Source organism: Pan paniscus, chromosome 10 (assembly GCF_029289425.2).
Source record: "Pan paniscus chromosome 10, NHGRI_mPanPan1-v2.0_pri, whole genome shotgun sequence".
NCBI lineage: Eukaryota > Metazoa > Chordata > Mammalia > Primates > Hominidae > Pan > Pan paniscus.
The window spans coordinates 78,605,098-78,625,027 of NC_073259.2; the positions used below are offsets into that span (position 1 = coordinate 78,605,098).

At 38.0% G+C, this 19,930-nt stretch overlaps 1 protein-coding gene across 4 annotated transcripts in view; it reads right to left on the bottom strand.

Moving 5' to 3' along the window:
- Positions 1-19,930, bottom strand: part of PTPRB (protein tyrosine phosphatase receptor type B) — a 121,695-nt gene that overhangs the window by 73,678 nt on the left and 28,087 nt on the right. For all 4 annotated transcript variants that reach the window (XM_063593550.1, XM_003808737.6, XM_034936225.3 and 1 more), the window contains 5 exons: positions 19,512-19,782; positions 6,476-6,754; positions 4,893-5,150; positions 2,715-2,978; positions 399-668 (listed from right to left, as the gene is read on the bottom strand). In XM_063593550.1, coding sequence (XP_063449620.1) covers positions 399-668; positions 2,715-2,978; positions 4,893-5,150; positions 6,476-6,754; positions 19,512-19,782 — 1,342 coding nt within the window. The remainder of the gene's footprint in view (positions 1-398; positions 669-2,714; positions 2,979-4,892; positions 5,151-6,475; positions 6,755-19,511; positions 19,783-19,930) is intronic.

Genomic DNA, 19,930 nt, shown 5'->3' on the forward strand with positions numbered 1-19,930 from the left:
ATCCCTCTCCACTTTAATCACTCTTCATTGGTACCTGAAACCCCCACATTAGTCAACATGAGGTCAAGGCAATGGTTCCCTAATGCTGATCACTAGCAAAAGGTTCTTCTTTTGTGGGAAGGGTCAGTGTTTGTTTTCAGAATGTATCCATCTTACTCTTTTGGTGTTTGAAATGGCTTTCTTTCATGAAATAATGGAGTTACTAGTGGAAGTGATTTTAAATGTTCTAATTTGACAAATTAGGTGTTAGAAACCCCATGTTAGCCTTAAAGTCCTTAATATCTCAAATTCAGAAAACACCAGGGTATGATATTAGCAGTTACGGCAGTTACCTGGGTTACCTGGGAGAGGGAACAAATTACTCTTCCATTGGTATTAACATCTTCATATTTGCCTACCTGTCCTGCCTTGGCAACGCTCAGAATTCTTCAAATTTCCACTCTCAACAATGACTTCCACCTCATACTGTCTTCCCGGTACGAGCCCCGTGTCATCCATGACATACTGTGTTTCTTCCTTTCCCACAGTGATGTTGAGCAGCACCACAGAATCATTGAAGAGTAGGATCCGATACTGCTCCCAGTCTCCAGCAGGGGGCGACCAGCTCACTACAAGAGACCTCATCCTGCCATTATTGTTCGCCTCCAGGTTTGCAACTTTGTCTGGAACTAAATGGTGAAATGATGTCAAAAAGGAGATATTACAGACCAAAAGTAAGGATACTCATTTACTTTTCTTGGGCAGCAGTAGATAGGAGACACAATATCTGCAGTTCAAAACATTTCTATCCCCTCTTGATGTCTGTGGATTGCAAATGAGTGTTCTTTATTTCGGAGACATTTGACACACAAGAAATGTCCGCTAAAATCATTTTAGTAATATCAGTAATGTAATCTTCTGTTGTAGTGTTAATAATCTAGTGATATGTGGCATCCTTTGGAAGAGATATTGGATGGCGTGATCATGAGGCATTCCTTTCTTTCTTTTCCAACTAAAAAGATTAATGTTCTTGCAAGATTAAGTTCTTTTTTTTTTTTTTTTTTGCTTAAAAACATTCAAGGTCTCTCTATAATCTGCAGAATAAAATGTCAAGCCCTCTGCTTACATTTTTGGCTCTTTAAGTTCAGACCCCATATCCTTCCAGTCTTAACTGAGACTACTTTCTGAAGCCATCCTCTCTCCTTCCCTACCCTTTGGAAAGCTGGCTTCCGGTTGTATGTTCTGTAGACCTGCAAGTCTCCTGGGCCCTTCTGCCTCTGGGCCTTTGCTTATTTTGTCCCCTCCACCCCAAAAGCTCTTCCCTCTTTTCCCTCTTTGTCACAAATGTTACATTTTTTAGGTCCTTATTAAAGATCATTTCTATTTCCTCCAAGTTTTTTTTTTTTTTTTTTTTTTGAGACAGGGTCACACTCTATTGCTAGGCTGGAGTGAAGTGATGCAATCATGGCTCAACCACAGGGCTCAAGCAATCCTCCCAGCTCAGCCTCCTGAGTAGCTAGGACCACAGGCACATGTCACCATGCCCAGCTAATTAATTTTTTTTTTTTTTTTGTAGAGACGAGGTCTCATTATGTTGCTGAGGTTGGTCTCAAACTCCTGGGCTCAAGCAACCCTCCACCTCAGCCTTCTAAAGTGCTGGGATTATAGCCATGAGCCACCGCACCCTGCTCCCATTTCCTCCAAGTTTTTACTGCTCTTATGAAAGAAAATTTTATCTTTCCTTTTTGACCATATAGCTCTTACTTCAGATCTCTAATAGCGGAGAGAATGGACTCTGGAATCAAATAGCCTGGTTTAAATTCTAGCTCTACCACTTACTGGCTGGATGACTATGGACAAATTATTTGACCTCTTTGAATTATCTGTATAATGGTAATAATAACAGGACATCTCTCACAGTTTTGTTGTGAGAACTAAATGAAATAATGGATATAAATTATTTAGTCAGTGCCTGATACATGCAAATATCAATACAGTCACTATTATTAAAATGTACTATTTTTATTTTTGTACATGTGTGTATTCCACATCTGTGTGATTAAAATGAAAGTTTTCTAAAGCAGGAGTTGGACAATTTTTTCTATAAGGATCAGGTAGTAAATATTTCAGGTTTTGCAGGACACATATGGTCTCTGTCTCATCTTTTTCTTGTTTGTTTCCTTATTTGTTTGTACAACCCTTTAAACATGTAAAAACCACTCTTAGCTTGAGGGCTAAACAAAATCAGGCCACAGACCAGATTTGGCACCAGATGGGGTAGTCTGCTGGATCCTGCCTTAAAGGCAAGTAGCATGTCTTATTCGTTTTAACAATAGTACAGTAATTTACACATATAAGGCACTGGATAGATAAGTGAGGACATAAATTAATAAAATAATGTATGGAAAACATGGTTAAATGCTAACTGGTTCTCACTGTAAGGATGAATCAGAAATGTTTTATATACTGGTATCAATGCTAATGCATTTATGCTACTTAAGTGACGTGACATGAAAAAGCATAAGACAGAAACAACATGCAGATCATTCAGAAATCCAAACTCAGTTGCCTAAGTGACTCAGAAGAATGGGCCATACTCCAGACACCTTCAGTTACATAGGCTCCACTTCTCAGATTGGGAAAGGAGTTTTCCTGCTGACTTATTTTGTCCTATTTTAAGGTGGATCAGAGAGTGATTTGAGCAACCAAGGAACATTCTGGAGCCCAAGACTCACATGTTCTGCCCACTGCCATCTTCTGAGCAGACAGTTCACCAGAGACACAGCTGACAGTAACTTGATAAAGTCGTCCGGGGACTAACTCTTTAAAGTGAGTTTCAGTAATCCAAGGTGCTAATACTCTGGATTCCTTGATGGTCCCTTTGTGAGACAGGGTGATATTGTAAGAATCCACATTTCCAGGAGGTCTTTGCCATTTGACTTTTAGAGAGGTCAAACTGCCATCATTTGTCACCTTCAGATTTGAGACTTCCATGGGGGCTAATCAGGAAAGAACAGAAAGGAGACTTTTACTCAGGATCTCTCACCAGTCCTATGGCCAAATTTTGACCTGTAATTTTATTTCTGCAAGCCACATTCCTTGCTCTGGAGAAAACAAGCACTTCAAGAGGCAAATATTATCCTCTTCAGATGGTGAAAAAATAAAAATAAAAAAAGGTTTTAAAGAGGCAAAAAGTAATGTTGTAAAACCAAAGGTAGGCTATATGCCTAGTGGCAAGGCCAAAACCTTGGCAGGCAGAAGCCTGGATTCTGGTTCAGACTGGGCCATTAGTCAGCTGGGAAACTCTGGACAGCTCTTTCTAGTTCACTGAGCCTTATGGTGTTTCTTATTGGCAAATGAGGCTAGGTCAAAGACCTACAATGGTCCTTTCCAGTTCAGAAATTCTTTAAGTGGAATGCACAAAGAGGTCTGCCATCTGCCTCATTTCTTATCGCCTTTATATATTAATATTCAATAATATTGAGTACATAGTAAATCGATCAATTGATTGGTGATTACAAAATTTTATGTGATAAAACTACTTTAATTTTTATATTAAATCATGATAAAGTTAATGAGTTGTGTTACTACTTCATCAGAGGAAAATGATTAAAAAGGAGATACCCTTTGGTGAATACTCTTTCTAGAATATAAATTAATGAAGCTTCCTTAACAGAATGGGCGGCCAGGAGCAGTGGCTCGTGCCTGTAATCCCAACACTTTGGGAGGCCAAGGCGGGTGAATCACCTGAAGTCAGGAGTTCAAGACCAGCCTGGCCAACATGGTGAAACCCCATCTCTACGAAAAATACAAAAATTAGCTGTGCGTGGTGGCAGGTGCCTGCAATCTTAGCTACTCGGGAGGCTGAAGCAAGAGAATCACTTGAACCTGGGAGGCTGAGGTTGCAGTGAGCTGAGATCGCACCATTGCACTCCAGCCCGGCCAACAAGAGCAAAACTCTGTCTCAAAAAAAAAAAAAAAAAAAAAGAATGGGCATAGCACTCTGATTTTGCATAAGGCAGTCAGGAATGCAATTTGCTCTTGATGTACATAAATAACTTTTAAGATATATAGAACATTTTTGGCCAGGAATATCTACATATATTTGAGGTGTGCTATAAAAGGTATGTAAATGTACTGGTGTCCTCAAATATCTTTCCCACCAGCCTCCTATAGTTCCAGAAACTAATGTCTAAGGCACTACATATATTAGAGTTTCTCTTAAAATTAGATAACTTACCAAGAGAGGAGATTTAATTCACACATTAGACTTGCTAGAAGCATTAGATTCTACTAAAATGTAAGCGCTGTGAGGGCAAAGACTTTGTCTCTCTTGGATATTATATCAGCAATGCCCAGCGTCTAGCTTACATTCAATAACTATTGGCTGAATGAATGAAAGTTTGTATAAATTACTCATTAATACTTAGCATAGATTCATTTATTAGTCTAGGGTAGGCTGTGGGAGTAGGTCCTGTGGTATTGGGTCCCAGGTCATATGGTTAGATAGAAAATTTTGGAAATGACTGTCACACAGGAGTAGGGTATGTGTAGCATGGAGAAAGTAACTCTGGTTCACTGTGAGTGATGTCATAAAGACAGTAGTTGCCTGGTTAAGAAAAGGAAGTAGGAATCCTTAGCAAGGAGATGGAGTATTAAAAAGAGAAGAAGAGAAGCTAGGTCCATATCAGTAATTAACTTTGCCTACTTCAAAATGTTGCCAAGGGCTAGCCTAAACTTTAGAATAAAAGAGAATCCTTCTTTTTCTGAGTAGAAAAGTGGATATGGGTCTTCTATTCCTTATAAGAATTTCAATTTGTCCTATATTACGGTTATTCATATAATAAACTTGACTTATTAAACATTCCCTTGATTTCACTTTATTCTTCTTCAGCTAGCTAGGGGGAACTTACCTGTCCTGACTAGTTTCCACCTGTAGTTTTGCAGCCCTGCGGCCTCAGTCACAACAGTGAGGTTGTAGAGGTAGCCAGGGGTCAGCCCGTGAAAAGCATAGGAAGTAGCATGTTTGTCCACAACACCGCCATGAACTAGGATCCCTTTATCCATTAGCATCAGCCGGTATCGTTCCACATTCCCAGAACCATGGGACCAGGAAATCAGGAGAGAATTGGCTTTTGTGGAAATACCAATATCTTTCACTGGAGATGGCACTAGTGGGATAAAATGCATGTCCAAATGTCATTCATAATTCCCTTATAGGAGACATAGACACATTTAATTAGAAGTCACATATTCATTTATGTTCCTCTGTACATCTTAACTTGGTAATAGCATTAGTAAATAACAGGATTCTGGAAATTTCACTGGAACTTTGATTAGTGCTCTTTTCAAAGTCTGCAGCCTCAAGTTACATCATAATTTACTTGTCTGCCTCCCCCACTTAATAGGTATTAAGGTGGCTTTTGCCAGTGAAGTATATAACATTGCACAGCAGTAAGTGGAAGAGAGAAAGGAAAGAACTATAGAAGATGAAAAATGGAGAGGAAGATTTAAGAAAGAGAGAGAAAATGTGGCACATATACACCATGGAATACTAGGCAGCCATAAAAAAGGACGAGTTCATGTCCTTTGCAGGGACATGGATGAAGCTGGAAACCATCATTCTCAGCAAACTATCACAGGAACAGAAAACCAAACACTGCATGTTCTCACTCATAAGTGGGAGCTGAACAATGAGAACACATGGACACAGGGAGGGGAACATCACACACCGGGACCTGTTGGGGGGTGAGGGGGATAGGGAAGGGATAGCATTAGGAAAAATATCTAATGTAGATGACGGGTTGATGGGTGCAGCAAACCACCATGACACGTGTATACCTATGTAACAAACCTGCATGTTCTGCACGTGTATCCCAGAACTTAAAGTATAAATATCCCAGAACTTAAAGTATAATAAAAAAATTTAAGAAGAGAGAAAATGAGGGGAGAGCAAATGACATGAAAGACATGTACTTTATGGAAGGAGGTAGTGATGTGCCATGTATATCATAATATGTGGGTGCACAGATGCCTTATTTTTCACCACATTGAAGAAACAAAGACTTGTTTCAAACATAGGAATATTTAGGAAACATTATGACTTGATGTTATGAGAAGAGTATACAAAAGAATAAAAACATCTGAAAAATAAGTTTTATGGCACAAACTTAGAAAATGGGGCAGAAAGTCTTGTTGCTTTGGATTTGAGTTAGAAGGGCCATTAGGGAGTATCTATTCCAAGTTGGAGAAAACTCCAATTCCACAGAAGTCCCATGACTTCTTCAAAACCACTCAACAAATTACCAGCATAGCCACGCATCCTATTTTCAGTCCAGTCTGTCCACTGTATCCCACAAGCTCCTTTTAAAAATTTAACTAATTGCTAATTAATTAACTTTGCTCTGGAGTAGCAATCTTACTCCTATTCCTTGAATAAAGTATAACTTGAAAAGTATCCTATTAACTACTCAGCTATAAAATAAACAGGTCTTACCTGTTGATTCATTGGTATAAACTGAAGAAGAACGTTTTCCTCCAGAAACAGCTGTGATGGCAATATTGTATTTACTACCAGCAGTGAGATTGAAAAAAGTGTATTCATTCCATGAAGTACTTTCTTGAATTTGAACCCCCTGTATCTTTTGGTTATTTTCATCAAATAATTGCACCTCATATGAGGTGACTTTTCCGGAAGAAGGAGTCCACCAAACATGCAAGCTGGTTGAAGTCATCTTCTCTTTACTGACTCCAAACCTAGCAGGAGGTAAAGGATCTGCAAGGCAAATACACACACACACACACACACACACACACAAAAAAAAAAAAAAAGAAAGAAAAAGAAAAAAAAAGAACATGGCTTGAAGACTTTTGCAAATAACTGCTTATTTTACTGCAGTCCAGGTTCATTTTTCTCAAAAATCTGTTATTTGTGAAATAAATTGGCATTTTGCTTCACTTCCAAACCTACCCTTTCACTTTCTTAAAAAAAAAAAACAACCCATTTAGCTACTAGTCATATGAATTCCTTTTTCTACTGAAACTTTTTTTGTTGTTGTTAAGGTAGCTCTCATCTTGAAAGTCCAAGCAAAGTTATATTTTCTTTGGCTTGCAGTTTAGCAACTTTTTCAAACATTGACAAACATCCAGGTTATGCCTGGATAAATACTGAAGATCTCAACAGAAAATCTAGATATTAAGAAATAATTTGAAATATACACTGAACTTCTTCCTAGGTTGTAGATTGTTAGTGTCTAGTATATGTAACTTTGGGTGGTTTTTAGATATTAGACAACCACAAAAGATACACATCTGATTATAAACCTAGGACAGGGTTGCTTACCAAAATGGATTCTCCCAGTAGCTGGGATTCCCTATATCCCTAGATTTTTTTTTTTTTTTTTTAAGATGGAGTCTCGCTCTTGTCACACAGGCTGGAGTGCAGTGGCGCGATCTCGGCTCACTGCAACCTCCACCTCCCGGGTTCAAGCAATTCTTCTGCCTCAGTTTCCCGAGTAGCTGGGATTACAGACACACGCCACTGTGTCCGGTGAATTTTTTTTTGTATTTTTAGTAGAGACAGGGTTTCACCATGTTGGCCAGGCTGGTCTCAAACTCCTGACTTCAGATGATCTGCCCGCCTCAGCCTCCCAAGGTGCTGGGATTACAGGCATGAGCCACCGCATCCGGCCCCCTATATCCCTAGATTTTTAAAATCTCAATTTTGGGGCACTTTGGTGCTGCCAGAGCACCCAGAGTAAGTGGGAATGGGCAAATCTTGCACCCAGCTGTTCACCTTATTTCAACTCTCAAAGCCAAGGATCAGTTTGAGAAGTCCTGCTTTGCCTATGTTGAATCTCCACCATTGAACTTGAATAGAATAAAAAGCATATCAGGATTAGGAACTAAGTCAATGATATTTAGTGAGCAGCCATTCTTTTGGTACAGTGGGGAGTAAAGTCTAAGAAGTAAGGGGCTGCCCCTACCCTGAGTGCTGAGAGTAGAACTATTGAGAGACCTCTTTATGAGAAATTTTCAGAAATCCAACATGGTTCTTGGTCTAGAAAGTGGGATCAAGATATTGGAGACCAATATTGAAGGGTCAGGTCAGATATTGTAATGGCATGGCTATAGAAACTTCACTACTTCCTGGTAGACTATATTGTGTTCACAATATAACACCAGGAATTCTAGACCTTATTAGAAGATAGAACCTTCTTATATGTTTTAAGATGATGTTCACTTGTAATTTACATATAAAAGAAATAAGATAGCCTTACTCTATATTCAAAAGGCAGTTATAAACAGACAACTCATAAGACTATGTATGGCTGACCAATAGACACCATAGGCTTAATAGAGCCTATGAAATCTAATGTTTCTATGTTTTATGCTATGATTTATGCTAAGTACATCATACTGCAAAATTATATATGCCACATTTATAACATCAATAATTAATAATAACATAAATGTTAGCTGACAAGCAAGCTGAGGCAGCAGTAACTATGACAAAAATTAACAGAGTGCCCGAAACACAGGTGAGCTTGGAAGACAAGGTTGCATGGTTCACACCACAGCACAGCCCTTTGGTTCACTTGAAGAACATATGTTCTAGGGTTTGACAGCCCGGGCTTGAATTTGGCTCTCCTATTTGTAGCTGTGTGCTTTGGGCAATTCCTTAACCTCCCTGTGCCTCAGTTTCCTCATTTATGCAATCCTGATAATAATATATTTTTAGTAGAATTGTTATGAAGATTACATTGAATATTATATAAAAAGTAGAACTGTATCTGGCACGTAGTAAGTACTCAATGTTAGCTGTTATTATTTTCATTATTCCTATAATTAGGTGAAAATATTGCCACAGAAGCAGTGAAATGTAATGGCAGACAGCATGGGCTTTGGAGTCAGAATTAAATTTAAATCTCAGCTCTAACAAAGTCATGAGACTTTGGGCAAGCTATTTAACCTGTCTAAGCCTCCACTTTCCTATCTGTCTGGGGAGTATAATAATAATACTTATATTCCAAGGCAGTTTTGAGAAGTAACAAGATATAGAGGAGACTATGAGATTCTAATAGCCAGTGAAACTCAAGAACAATGCTGTCGTACCCAATTGAGATGACATACTTTTGCTGAAGTGGCATTTTAAGGACAAGGATGAGAGGGACAGCTGCTTCCAGTGATAGTTCAAAAGGGATCAATACTATCATCTACATGTACTATCAAGCCAGATAAAAATTTTAAAAAATAATGTCATAATCAGTAGAATCTAAACATGTATAATCCACAAAATATGAGATATAGAAATAAATTTTAAGGTTGCGTGTCTAGAGGGTGAAGTTCAGAAATGCAGACTTTATCTAATCTTTCTGAGCCAGAAAACAAAACAGTCAATCCTTTGTACATCCGCTAGAACAAAGGAACAATGAGACTGGGAAGTGCCTGGGCTGCGAGAACCTGCACTGGAAACAAACACTTAAAACCCCATTTATACTGTGATAAAGCCCTTTGCTGGCAGTTGTCCACTATTGCTATGCATGCTGCAGAAACTAAATAGTTTTCAGACTCCCTTTAAATCTAAGCCCAATAAAAACTCTGATGGATTTAAAAAGTTTTCAAAATTTTATTAGATACTTCTATCAGGGGTGCACATTTCATATAATATGACTGTGTGTGTATGTATTAAATATATGTATATAGATATATATATATGGAGAAAGAGAAAATTTTTAATGCTACTTGAAAATTTAGTCATGTACCTATAATCTTCTGATCATATGACAGATCGTACATAATTAGGAAATCCTACTTGACTTATATAATTTATGTGAATGGTTAAAGGTATCAATGCACAGATGTGTGCATTTATAGCCTCTGGTTTTTCCACTCATCACACTCATACGCATAGTAACCAGTGAAGTATTATAAAATATGAGAACTAATAATAAATCAAATCAAAAAATAATAAATCAAAGCTTTAGTCTTGATTAATATATCAATATTTATCATTAGCCATACATTTAAAGCACTTTGTAATTCTTGGTTCCCAACAGACCTGAAATATGGAATGACAAATGCATAGTCAAAATGAATAACAACAGTAAGTTCTATAATATTCATTTTATATACTTGAATAAATCTACCAGCACCAGAAAGCCCCAGAGTTCCATAAGCAGGCTTGACGTCAACACAATTTTTCTGTTCTCAAAGGAAAAGACAAAGTATGGCAAAATTCCTGAACCAAAATGAATTCTTTTTTCCTTTTCTTTTTTTTAAATGTGACTTAGGAAGCCAAGTGTGATGATGTGTGCCCTTAGTTCCAGTTACTCAGGAGGCTGAGGCAGGAGGGTTGCTTGGGTCCAGGTATTGGAGGCTGTAGTGCATCATAATAGTGCCTGTGAATAGCTACTGCACTTCAGCCTGGGCAACATAGAAAGACCCTGTTTTTTTTTTTTTAATGTTATTTAGAAAGAGAAAGAAAGCTATATTTATAGCACAAATAATATTTGCTTCTTGTTTTTGTGACAGCATGGTCATTAAAACATTAGTATTTATTGATATAGAAATGTCTAGACTCTTTAGAATTAGAAGTGATTGTATTTGCTATAGAAATAAATTCAACCTTATAACAAAAAGGGCAGCCAATCCATGGGTTGGTGCCAAAAGCTTTTCTTAAACGCACGACAGCACCACATTACATCTGTATAGGACCTGATAATCTACAACATGCTTTCTCAGTTGGAATAGGGGCTCAGAGACATTAAATGACTCACTCGTGTTGTATAGGAACAGGTAGTAAAGTTGAGCTTCCAATACCTGTCTCTAAATCCTGTTTTCTCTCTATCACACCTTAGCTGTCCTAGTGTGGGAAATGATGTCATGAATTGCATATTCAGTGTAATGACAAAAAATAAAAATAGATGTCTATGGAAAATGATAGGCATATTTATAGAATTTTTCAGATGTTGGTTTGCTACTGTAGCATAGTCAAAATGAGTAACAACAGTAATAACAGCTAAATCTAATTCTGTGATCATGAAAGTTCCCTTTTCGAAAATAATATTTTTCTTGCCTGTTCCCTTTTTTCCTTATTTTATTGCCTTTACCTGGAGTCCCTTCATTTTGTGTTGGATTACTTTGAAAGCCTTCTAAGTGTCTTCCTTATTTTCTTTTGAGACAGGGTCTTGCTCTGTCACCCGGGCTGGAGTCCAGTGAGGTGATCATGGCTCACTGCAGTCTCAACCTCCTGGGCTCAAGTGATTCTCCCACCTCAGCCTCCCGAGTAGCCAGGACCACAGGTGCACACCACCATGCCCAGCTAATTTTTGTAATTTTTTTTTTTTTTTGAGATGGAGTCTAGCTCTGTCGCTGAGGCTGGAGTGCAGTGGCGTGATCTCGGCTCACTGCAACCTCCGCCTCCTGGGTTCAAGCGATTCTCCTGCCTCAGCCTCCTGAGTAGCTGGGATTACAGGCGCCTGCCACCACGCCCAGCTAATTTTTTTATTTTTAGTAGAGATAGGGTTTCATTGTGTTGGCCAGGCTGGTCTCGAACTCCTGACCTCGTGATCCACCCGCCTTGGCCTCCCAAAGTGCTGGGATTACAAGCATGAGCTAGCGTGCCCAGCCTAATTTTTGTATTATTTTGTAGAGATAGGGTTTCGCCATGTTGCCCCAGCTGGTCTCAAACTCCTGAGCTCACATGATCCTCCCACCTTAGCCTCCCAAAGTGCTGGGATTGCATGCGAACCACCACGCCCCGCCTCTTCCTTATTTTCCGTCTTTCCTCCATGATTGCCAAATAATCTCTTTGTACATCTGCCCCATCTGTCATCTTCATTCCCCTTGAAGCATCAAAAACTTTTCATGAGTTTCTATTTCAGGATAAAGTCTAAGTTTCTTTCTAGGCACTTGAGTTCTTCTCAAACTGGATTTTATCCCTGCCTCCCAACCAAACAGCAGCATCTTTACAGAAATTGGGATACCAATCTAGTTACAAGCAGAGTGGTTAGGAGACTTGATTGGAACTGCATTTATGTAGCATTTTACGTAAAATGGAGTAAACATCCACTATTCATATGAAATAATTGGAGGATTACTTGTAAAAATCAGGGTGGGATGGGGCAAAAAACCAAACCATCCTTTGGTGCAGGTTTTTGAAAATGAGAAGAAAAACAAAATGGAAAAGAACTGTGCACAATCTCCAGTTAATTAAATACATTTCTAGAGAGGTAATTTCTTTTTTTCTTTTTTTTTTTTTTTGAGACGGAGTCTCGCTCTGTCACCCAGGCTGGAGTGCAGTGGCATGATCTTGGCTCACTGCAAGCTCTGCCTCCCAGGTTCCTGCCATTCCCCTGCCTCAGCCTCCCGAGTAGCTGGGACTACAGGCGCCCGCCACCACGCCTGGCTAATTTTTTTTTTGTATTTTTAGTAGAGACGGGGTTTCACCGTGTTAGCCAGGATGGTCTTGATCTCCTGACCTTGTGATCTGCCCACCTCGGCCTCCCAAAGTGCTGGGATTACAGGCGTGAGCCACCGCATCTAGCTGAGAGGTGATTTCTTTTACTTTGTTATTATTGCTGTTTGACCATAGTCAGTTTTCTGGCTTACTTTAAAGATGATGCATTAAATTATGCTAATACATCAGGTTGCTGTGCATTTAATGTAACATCTGTATACACTAGATCTAAAATGAGAAGCTCACTTTTAGTGAATATTAGAGAACCATGTCAGCACTGAGGGCACCCAGACAACTTAACAAGACTAATGCATCCTCATCCCCATGATATTCTTCAGTAGTTCCAGCCCAATTATTTAATATCAATAACTGAGGCTTTTTCAATATTATCTAAAATGCTATATAAATGCAATATACAGAGAAGTCCCCTGGCCCCCCCTTCTAATCAGATTGCTGTCCAAAAGCCTTCTTATGTAGAAATTCATGAGCTGTCACTTGATATGTACTTCCAAACCTGGACATCTAGGTATTAAGGCATTATTGTTAATGTTAGATGTGATAATTATATTGTGGTTATTACTCAGAGATGTAGACTGAAATATTTACAAATGAAATGAAATAATCACGACTTGGATTGTATCAAAATGATGTGCAGTGGGGGAGTGGGTGGGGATATAGATGAATCAAGGTTGGCCATAAATTGGTAATTATTGAAGGAAGGTGATGAGTACATGGTAGTTCATTATACTATCCTTTTTTACCCTTTTAAGTACTGAGTTTTTCCATATAAAAGGAAGAAAACACAATATCAAAAACAAAAATCCCTGCAAACCTAGATATATACTTACTGTGTTCATTTTAGTTTCATATCATATGTTTAGGGGTATATGCATCTTAATTTATATACATTCATACATATAGAATGGGATTTGTTTCTCCTACCAGGTCAGAAAAGTATAATATTATCTTTTATTCCCAGGGGGATTCCAGAAAACTGGCATCTAGGAATGGAAGGCAAACAGTTTTCCTTTGTTTTTTTTTTGTTTGTTTTTTTCATTCTGTCCAGACAAATTAGATTTTATTTCTTCCTAGCTAATGTGTAAAGTGCCATGCCTACCAACAGAAGTCAGACTAATAGAGAAATATTTCTAGGCACATAAAGGAAGACGAATTTCAGAGAACTGGGCTGGTTCATTCCATATAGGTAGCTCAGCTTGACCTTAAAATTCCTGAAATAAATGAACTGTAAATGGCTGATTACAAAATACTGAAGTCATCACCAAAAGTTCAACACAATCAAAGATCAATAGTGACTCACAATTGCTTCACACTAAAACATATTTAACCATTATTCTATTTTTGTGTATGCTAAGTATATATATATATTTAAAAGATTTTATAAGACATTTGGTCCTCTTTAAAAGGACTTGACTTGAAAAATAATAAAATAACACGTGGTAATTTGAAAAAGCTAATGCCCACTTAAAAATAATATACTTTTCGCAGAGTAGTGGAAAGAATACTGGAGTTGGAGCCAGTAAACCAGAGTTCAAGTTCTGACTCTATTGTATGTTAGCTGTGTGAATTCATAAACATTGTCAGTTAATTCTTATGAAGTCCAATCTCATCTCCAACCTGGAAGTAATAATAGTAAACTCACTACACACTTCATATGTGACAAAAGCTTTTCTAGATTTTATGTATGAACCAATGAAAACCTCATAACAACCCCATGAGTTATTGTTATACTATCCCCATTTTGTAGGTTTGGAAACAGACCTGGAAGGGTTAAATAACTTGCCCAAAATAACGTGGCTAGTAAGCGGTAGAGGCAGTCTACCTTCAAAACTCAACTCTTAGTCTCTATACAAACTGCCCTTTCACAATACCCCCTCCACAGGGTTGCCATGAGAATAAAATTAAGCTATAGATGGTCAGTATAATATGTATTTCATACTGTTACCAATTAAACATAATACGTGGTAGTCTTTCATATGCTATAAAAGCACAAAACAGGCTGGCCACAGAGGCTCAAAACCAGCCTGAGCAACATAGGGAGACCCCATCTCTACAAATAATTTAAAAAACTAGCTGGGTGTGGTATTGGGTACCTGTAGTCCCAGCCACTCAGGAGGCTGAGACAGGAGAATTGCCTGAGCCTGGGAGGTCAAGGCTGCAGTGAGCTGTGATTGTGCCACTGCACTCCAGCCTGGGTAACAGAGCAAGATCCTGTCTGAAAAAAATTTAAAAAATAAAATAAAATTTTAAAGAAGCACAAAACAAATACTAGAGTACTCTTCTCTTCCTGGGAAAGATAATAAATGCTCCTAGGCATTATAGATTTGATCATGCATTAAGAAGAATCGTATCAAAGTCTTAATGCCAACAAATAATAGAAAAATTATGTCAACAGTTCTTAAACTTGTGTGCATCGATTCACTCTGATATTTGTTTAAAATGCAGATTCCCTCAGCTCTATTCCTTCTAAATTCTAATTCTTTCCATGTGGGGTAGAAACCAAGAATATGTTTTCATAACCAGCTCTGCAAGATATTTCGATGCAGGTAACCTACAGATATTAAGAAATGATGGCTTATGTTTAAAACTATAGAAGTATTAGGGGATGAATTGTGTCCCCACCAAATTTACATGTTGAAACCCTAAACCCCAGTACCTCAGTATGTGACTGTATGTGGAGATACGGCCTTTAAAGAGGTGATTAAGTTAAAATGGGGCCATTAGAGTGGGCCCTAAGCCAATATGACTGGTGTCCTTATGAGAAGACATTAACAGACAGACAACAGAAACAGAGGGACCACTATATGAGGACATGCAAAAAGGTGCCATTTGCAAGCCAAGGAGAGGCCTCAGAAGAAACTAAACCTGCAGACACCTTCGCCTTGGACTTCTAGCCTCCAGGATTGTGAGAAAATAAATTTCTGTTGTTTAAGCCACCCAGAGTCAGGGGTATTTTGTTAAGACACTCCTAGTAAACCAATACAATAAGAAGTGGAAATAATAGCTGATATGGTGATTCAACAATTAAAGTTCCTAAAATGTTTTTTATTAAAGACAAGTTAGCCATATTAAAATAATTAAAATCATTTGAGAGGTTTTGTTTTTTATTTTTCTAGGCTGATTAATAAGTAGCTGAAACTGACTTAACAAGAGGGAAAATGCTTTTAAAATATTATTTCTACAGGTAAAGTTATCTACCACTACAACTCTTCCCTGGGCTCTGTAATCTACCCATAATCCAATGAGAATAGAATATATTTTTAGTATATGTACCTTCTCTCACTAAAATATTAATTTCATTCATTCATATCTACATGCTTATCTGTATCTATACATTGGTCTATCTATCTATCTCTTCTACTCATCATCCGTGCCCAGATCCACCATTCATCCATCTTTCCATTCATCCATCTATCCATCCATTTAATCAGTATTTATGGAACACCTACCATGTATTAGATGCCATTTAAGTACTGAAAACCTACTTCTTATTGCCAGACAAATAAATGCTCCCTAAAATTTTCAAATGAAAACCACAAAGTAGAAGTCACAAATTCAAATGTCTTTAGAATGCATTCAGGTAAGGAAATAAATGAAGTGGTATTCCAGTGAGTTGGTATCTAAAAGGAGAAGACACAAGTCAGCTCTAGAGAGTTTTAGGCACAGTTTTGCCAAATCTTCCAAAATTTTAAGAGAATCCATACATTTGGGTTTTAATGTGAATTTTTGATTTTTAATGCTGGTGAAATGATCTGGATGTTTTCACAAACACTACATGAGCCAAACACAACATAGTTATTATTTAGACACCTAGCTATCTCTAGAGGCTACCAGTTTGCAACCTCTGCTCTAGACTCTGAGTACAGTCTTCAAAAGTGCCAAGTTTAAGAAGAGCTCTACAAGAAGTGAAAAAAAAAAGGCCAACTTATTCCATATCTTGTATGTTCATTGTCTGATTTCTGGTGAGTTCACACTAAATACTTTGGCTTTTAAAGGATATTCTTGTTGCATTGACCGTTTAATGACCAAATAAACCTGAGAATTGCCAAATATCTTGTCCTCTATGGTTATGAAAGCATGGCATACATAAGGCAGAGTAAAGTCCTCATCCAGAAAAGATGAGATAAAGCTCTGTTGCCACTTTCATCATAACCGTCTCTCACCTCTGCACAAGACAACAAGGTCAGGAACCAGTTTTTGTTAGTCATCTTTATAAGCTTACTAATCACTACCTGGCATAGTTCCCAACAGTATTATGTTTGATACATGTGCACTGAACTGGGTTTAAATCCATTATGTTCTTCGATTCTGATTTTAAATCTGGAATGGAAAATGACTATTGCTGAAATATTGCCCATTTAATTCAATTTTTTTATCCTTAAGGTCGTGTCTATATGACATGAAAATAATGAGCTATTTTAGACAGTTTATCAGGAAAAATAATCAGGCCAGTCACATTTGGAATGATATAGAGATCATCTAAGCAACAACTATATTTCTATCCAAATCATGTCTTGCTCTCATTCTATTTTGTTTTAGACTGATAAGACAGGCATAATAGAATAAAGAAAGCACAGATATTTTCAATTACTTTTTTGTTTGAAGTTTGTCTGAGTCTGAATATTATACTAGTTGGCATTGCTTTAATAACAGTAAAATATCATTTATGCATCTCATCTCTATAGCTCAGCAATTAACATAGGGGAATACTAGCACTTTGTATTAACTAAGTGAACAATTCACATATGTCCTTAAAATGTAGAAAGAACTACTGACAAATAAATAACAACCGACTAAAAAATTCCTCCCTGAAACAATTTTTAAAATATCTTATTTGAAAAAGTAATTTAAATCTAAACAATCATCATACAAATAAATGTGGGAAATTTATCATTATGCAAATACCACCTGCAACTTTCATGCTTCACATTTATCATGCAGCTCATAATATTTGTAGACAAGTAAAGTGTGTCTCTTTAAGAAAAATGGTGAGAACCCTGAATGCTAGCACATTGTGGATGCTGATGAAGTCTTGTTTTACTCAACATGGTCAATAAAATGCAAGTATTTCTTACATTTCAGAAATGCCTCTGGACTTGAATACCTACTTGCATAATTAAACTCAAAGCCTATTCTAACTAATTACACCCACAGTAAGTCCTTTTCCATTACTGTTTTTCCAAAAAGTAAATCCTCTGGTTTAAACAACCATATTCTGGCTTCTTAAAGGTCTTAATCTTTTCTCCAACAAACTTCTGAAAGCTCAGCCTGCTTTTACAAATTGCTCTGCTCCACTGAACACATACACTAGTTGGCCAGATGCCTTTCCAAACATAATTAACACATCTGTAAGTTCTATGTTATGTATTTCACAGTATTAGCAATATGAGTATTTATAAGAACTATCCTGTAATATTAAGAAACCAACAACATTTGGACTAAAAACCCAGCCTTTCAACTTTTGTAAAATGTTCTAATTATGTGGTCTATTTCAGGCTCTCTGATTCCATATTAGAAACCACCAGATTCATTTTTCTTTTCTTTTTTTTTTTTTTTTGAGACAGAGTCTCCTCTGTTGCCCAGGCTGGAGTGCAGTGGCACAATCTGGCCTCTCTGCCTCCTGGGCTCAAGCAATTCTCTGCCTCAGCCTCCCAAGTAGCTGGGATTACAGGCGCCCGCCACCACACCCGGCGAATTATTTATTTATTTATTTTATTTTTAGTAGAGACGAGGTTTTGCCATGTTGACCAAGGTGGTCTTGAACTCCTGACCTCATGATCCACCTGCCTCAGCCTCCCAAAGTGCTGCGATTACAGGTGTGAGCCACTGCACCCAGTCAGAGAAACCACCAGATTCTTAACAAGTGATTTCTCTTTTCAACTTAAGATGCTGCAAATCTCAGATATCATCTAAAAGTTTCATCTGAAGTAAGTTAAGTGATGTAATTGGGCGTTTTGATTTTTTTCTTTGAAAAAAAAGATAATATCTAGTTGACTTACTACATGAGCCCAGTTAAATTCTCTGAAACTGCTGCACCTGCCTTTAGAGCTGAAAGTTCTCACACCTCTTTGAAGAACTGTAGCAAAAGAAATGATCCTGTTTCAGGTTGAAATGTGAAAGAATACTAAGGGCAACACATTTCTAAATTTGACTTTTAAAATTTTAACATAAATTTGAATCTCTGGATGAAGGTAAGGATACACTGTTGCAACAAATAGAGATAATGAAGACTAATGAAGTCAGAAAACATGAAAATTGTTAAAGAATTTAGAGCATGTCTGAGGGTAGCTCTGAGGATTAAATGAGGTAATGTACACGACAGCCCATACCTAAGTGTTGAGCACTTGGTAAGAACTTGGACTTGAATGACCTAGTCTAACACTCCCATTTTACAGATAAGAAAACTGAGGCAAGAAAGGCAAACTCTGAACATATCCACATGGAGGGATTCAGCAAAAGTGTAAGGAAAATAATTGCTGTAAAGTAATCAAAGGACGTTCTCTGATACTATGCTGTTTGGGTTATTACTCAAGAGATACAAAACAATTTTCATGTCCTCATTTCAAGAGACTTTTCTAATTTTCCCTGATGAATGGCTCCATTCTATTCCTGCAGATTTTATGTACAGTTCTAAAAATAAAACTAAGTTGAGGAAAGGCATATCCCTAATATTGTACTTCTATTATTTATTCTAAAAACGTTTACTTAAAATTATTCCAGGGTTTGACAATTTAATGCAATGGAAGCTTAAACCACATCACTTTAAAAAATTCCCTCCGCAGCCCAAAGTTTCTCTTTGCTGACCGCCCTGCACCCCACCCCGACCCTTTCAGCAGCTAGTTGGCTGTTTTCAGCACTAAGGGAGTCTCTGAAAGTCCACCAAGCTGCTTCTGGCTAGATCTGAGGAAACCAGACACTTCTGTCAATATTTATCTTCACAGGTATTTTTACCTTCATTTTTTGTATCCCTGGAACTCAAATGAAACACCAGCTTGAAAAGGCAGGGCCCAACCCCGTGTGGCTTGGCCATCCAATTGCACCTGTCATCCTTTACCTGTTTGCAAGACCACAGTTCTCTCTTCATCCAGAGAAATAATCTTGAAGTTATAGATGGTTCCTGCTTGTAAATCTTGAAGGTTACATCCGTATGTGGTGTTGTCTATCCGAAAGGTAGGGCACAACGCGGCCCCCAGGGTGTCACTGCTATAGATGAGGCTAAAGTTACAGGGTGAGCCCAAAATTCTCCACTGGATAGACACAGAATGGCTGGAGGCCTTGGACTCCGCCAGGGTGAAGTTACATCTCTCTGGCTCCGCCAGTCCAGTCTGCAAAGGAATCAGACACAACAGTTTAAGTCCACAGTCTGGACTGCTCAGGGACATGTCCACAGCAAGCTCCTCAAGCCACACTTTCTCCTCTACTTATCCTTTGTCCCTTGCCTCAGCCAGTCCTTTTGCCCTCTGGCCAGAGAAG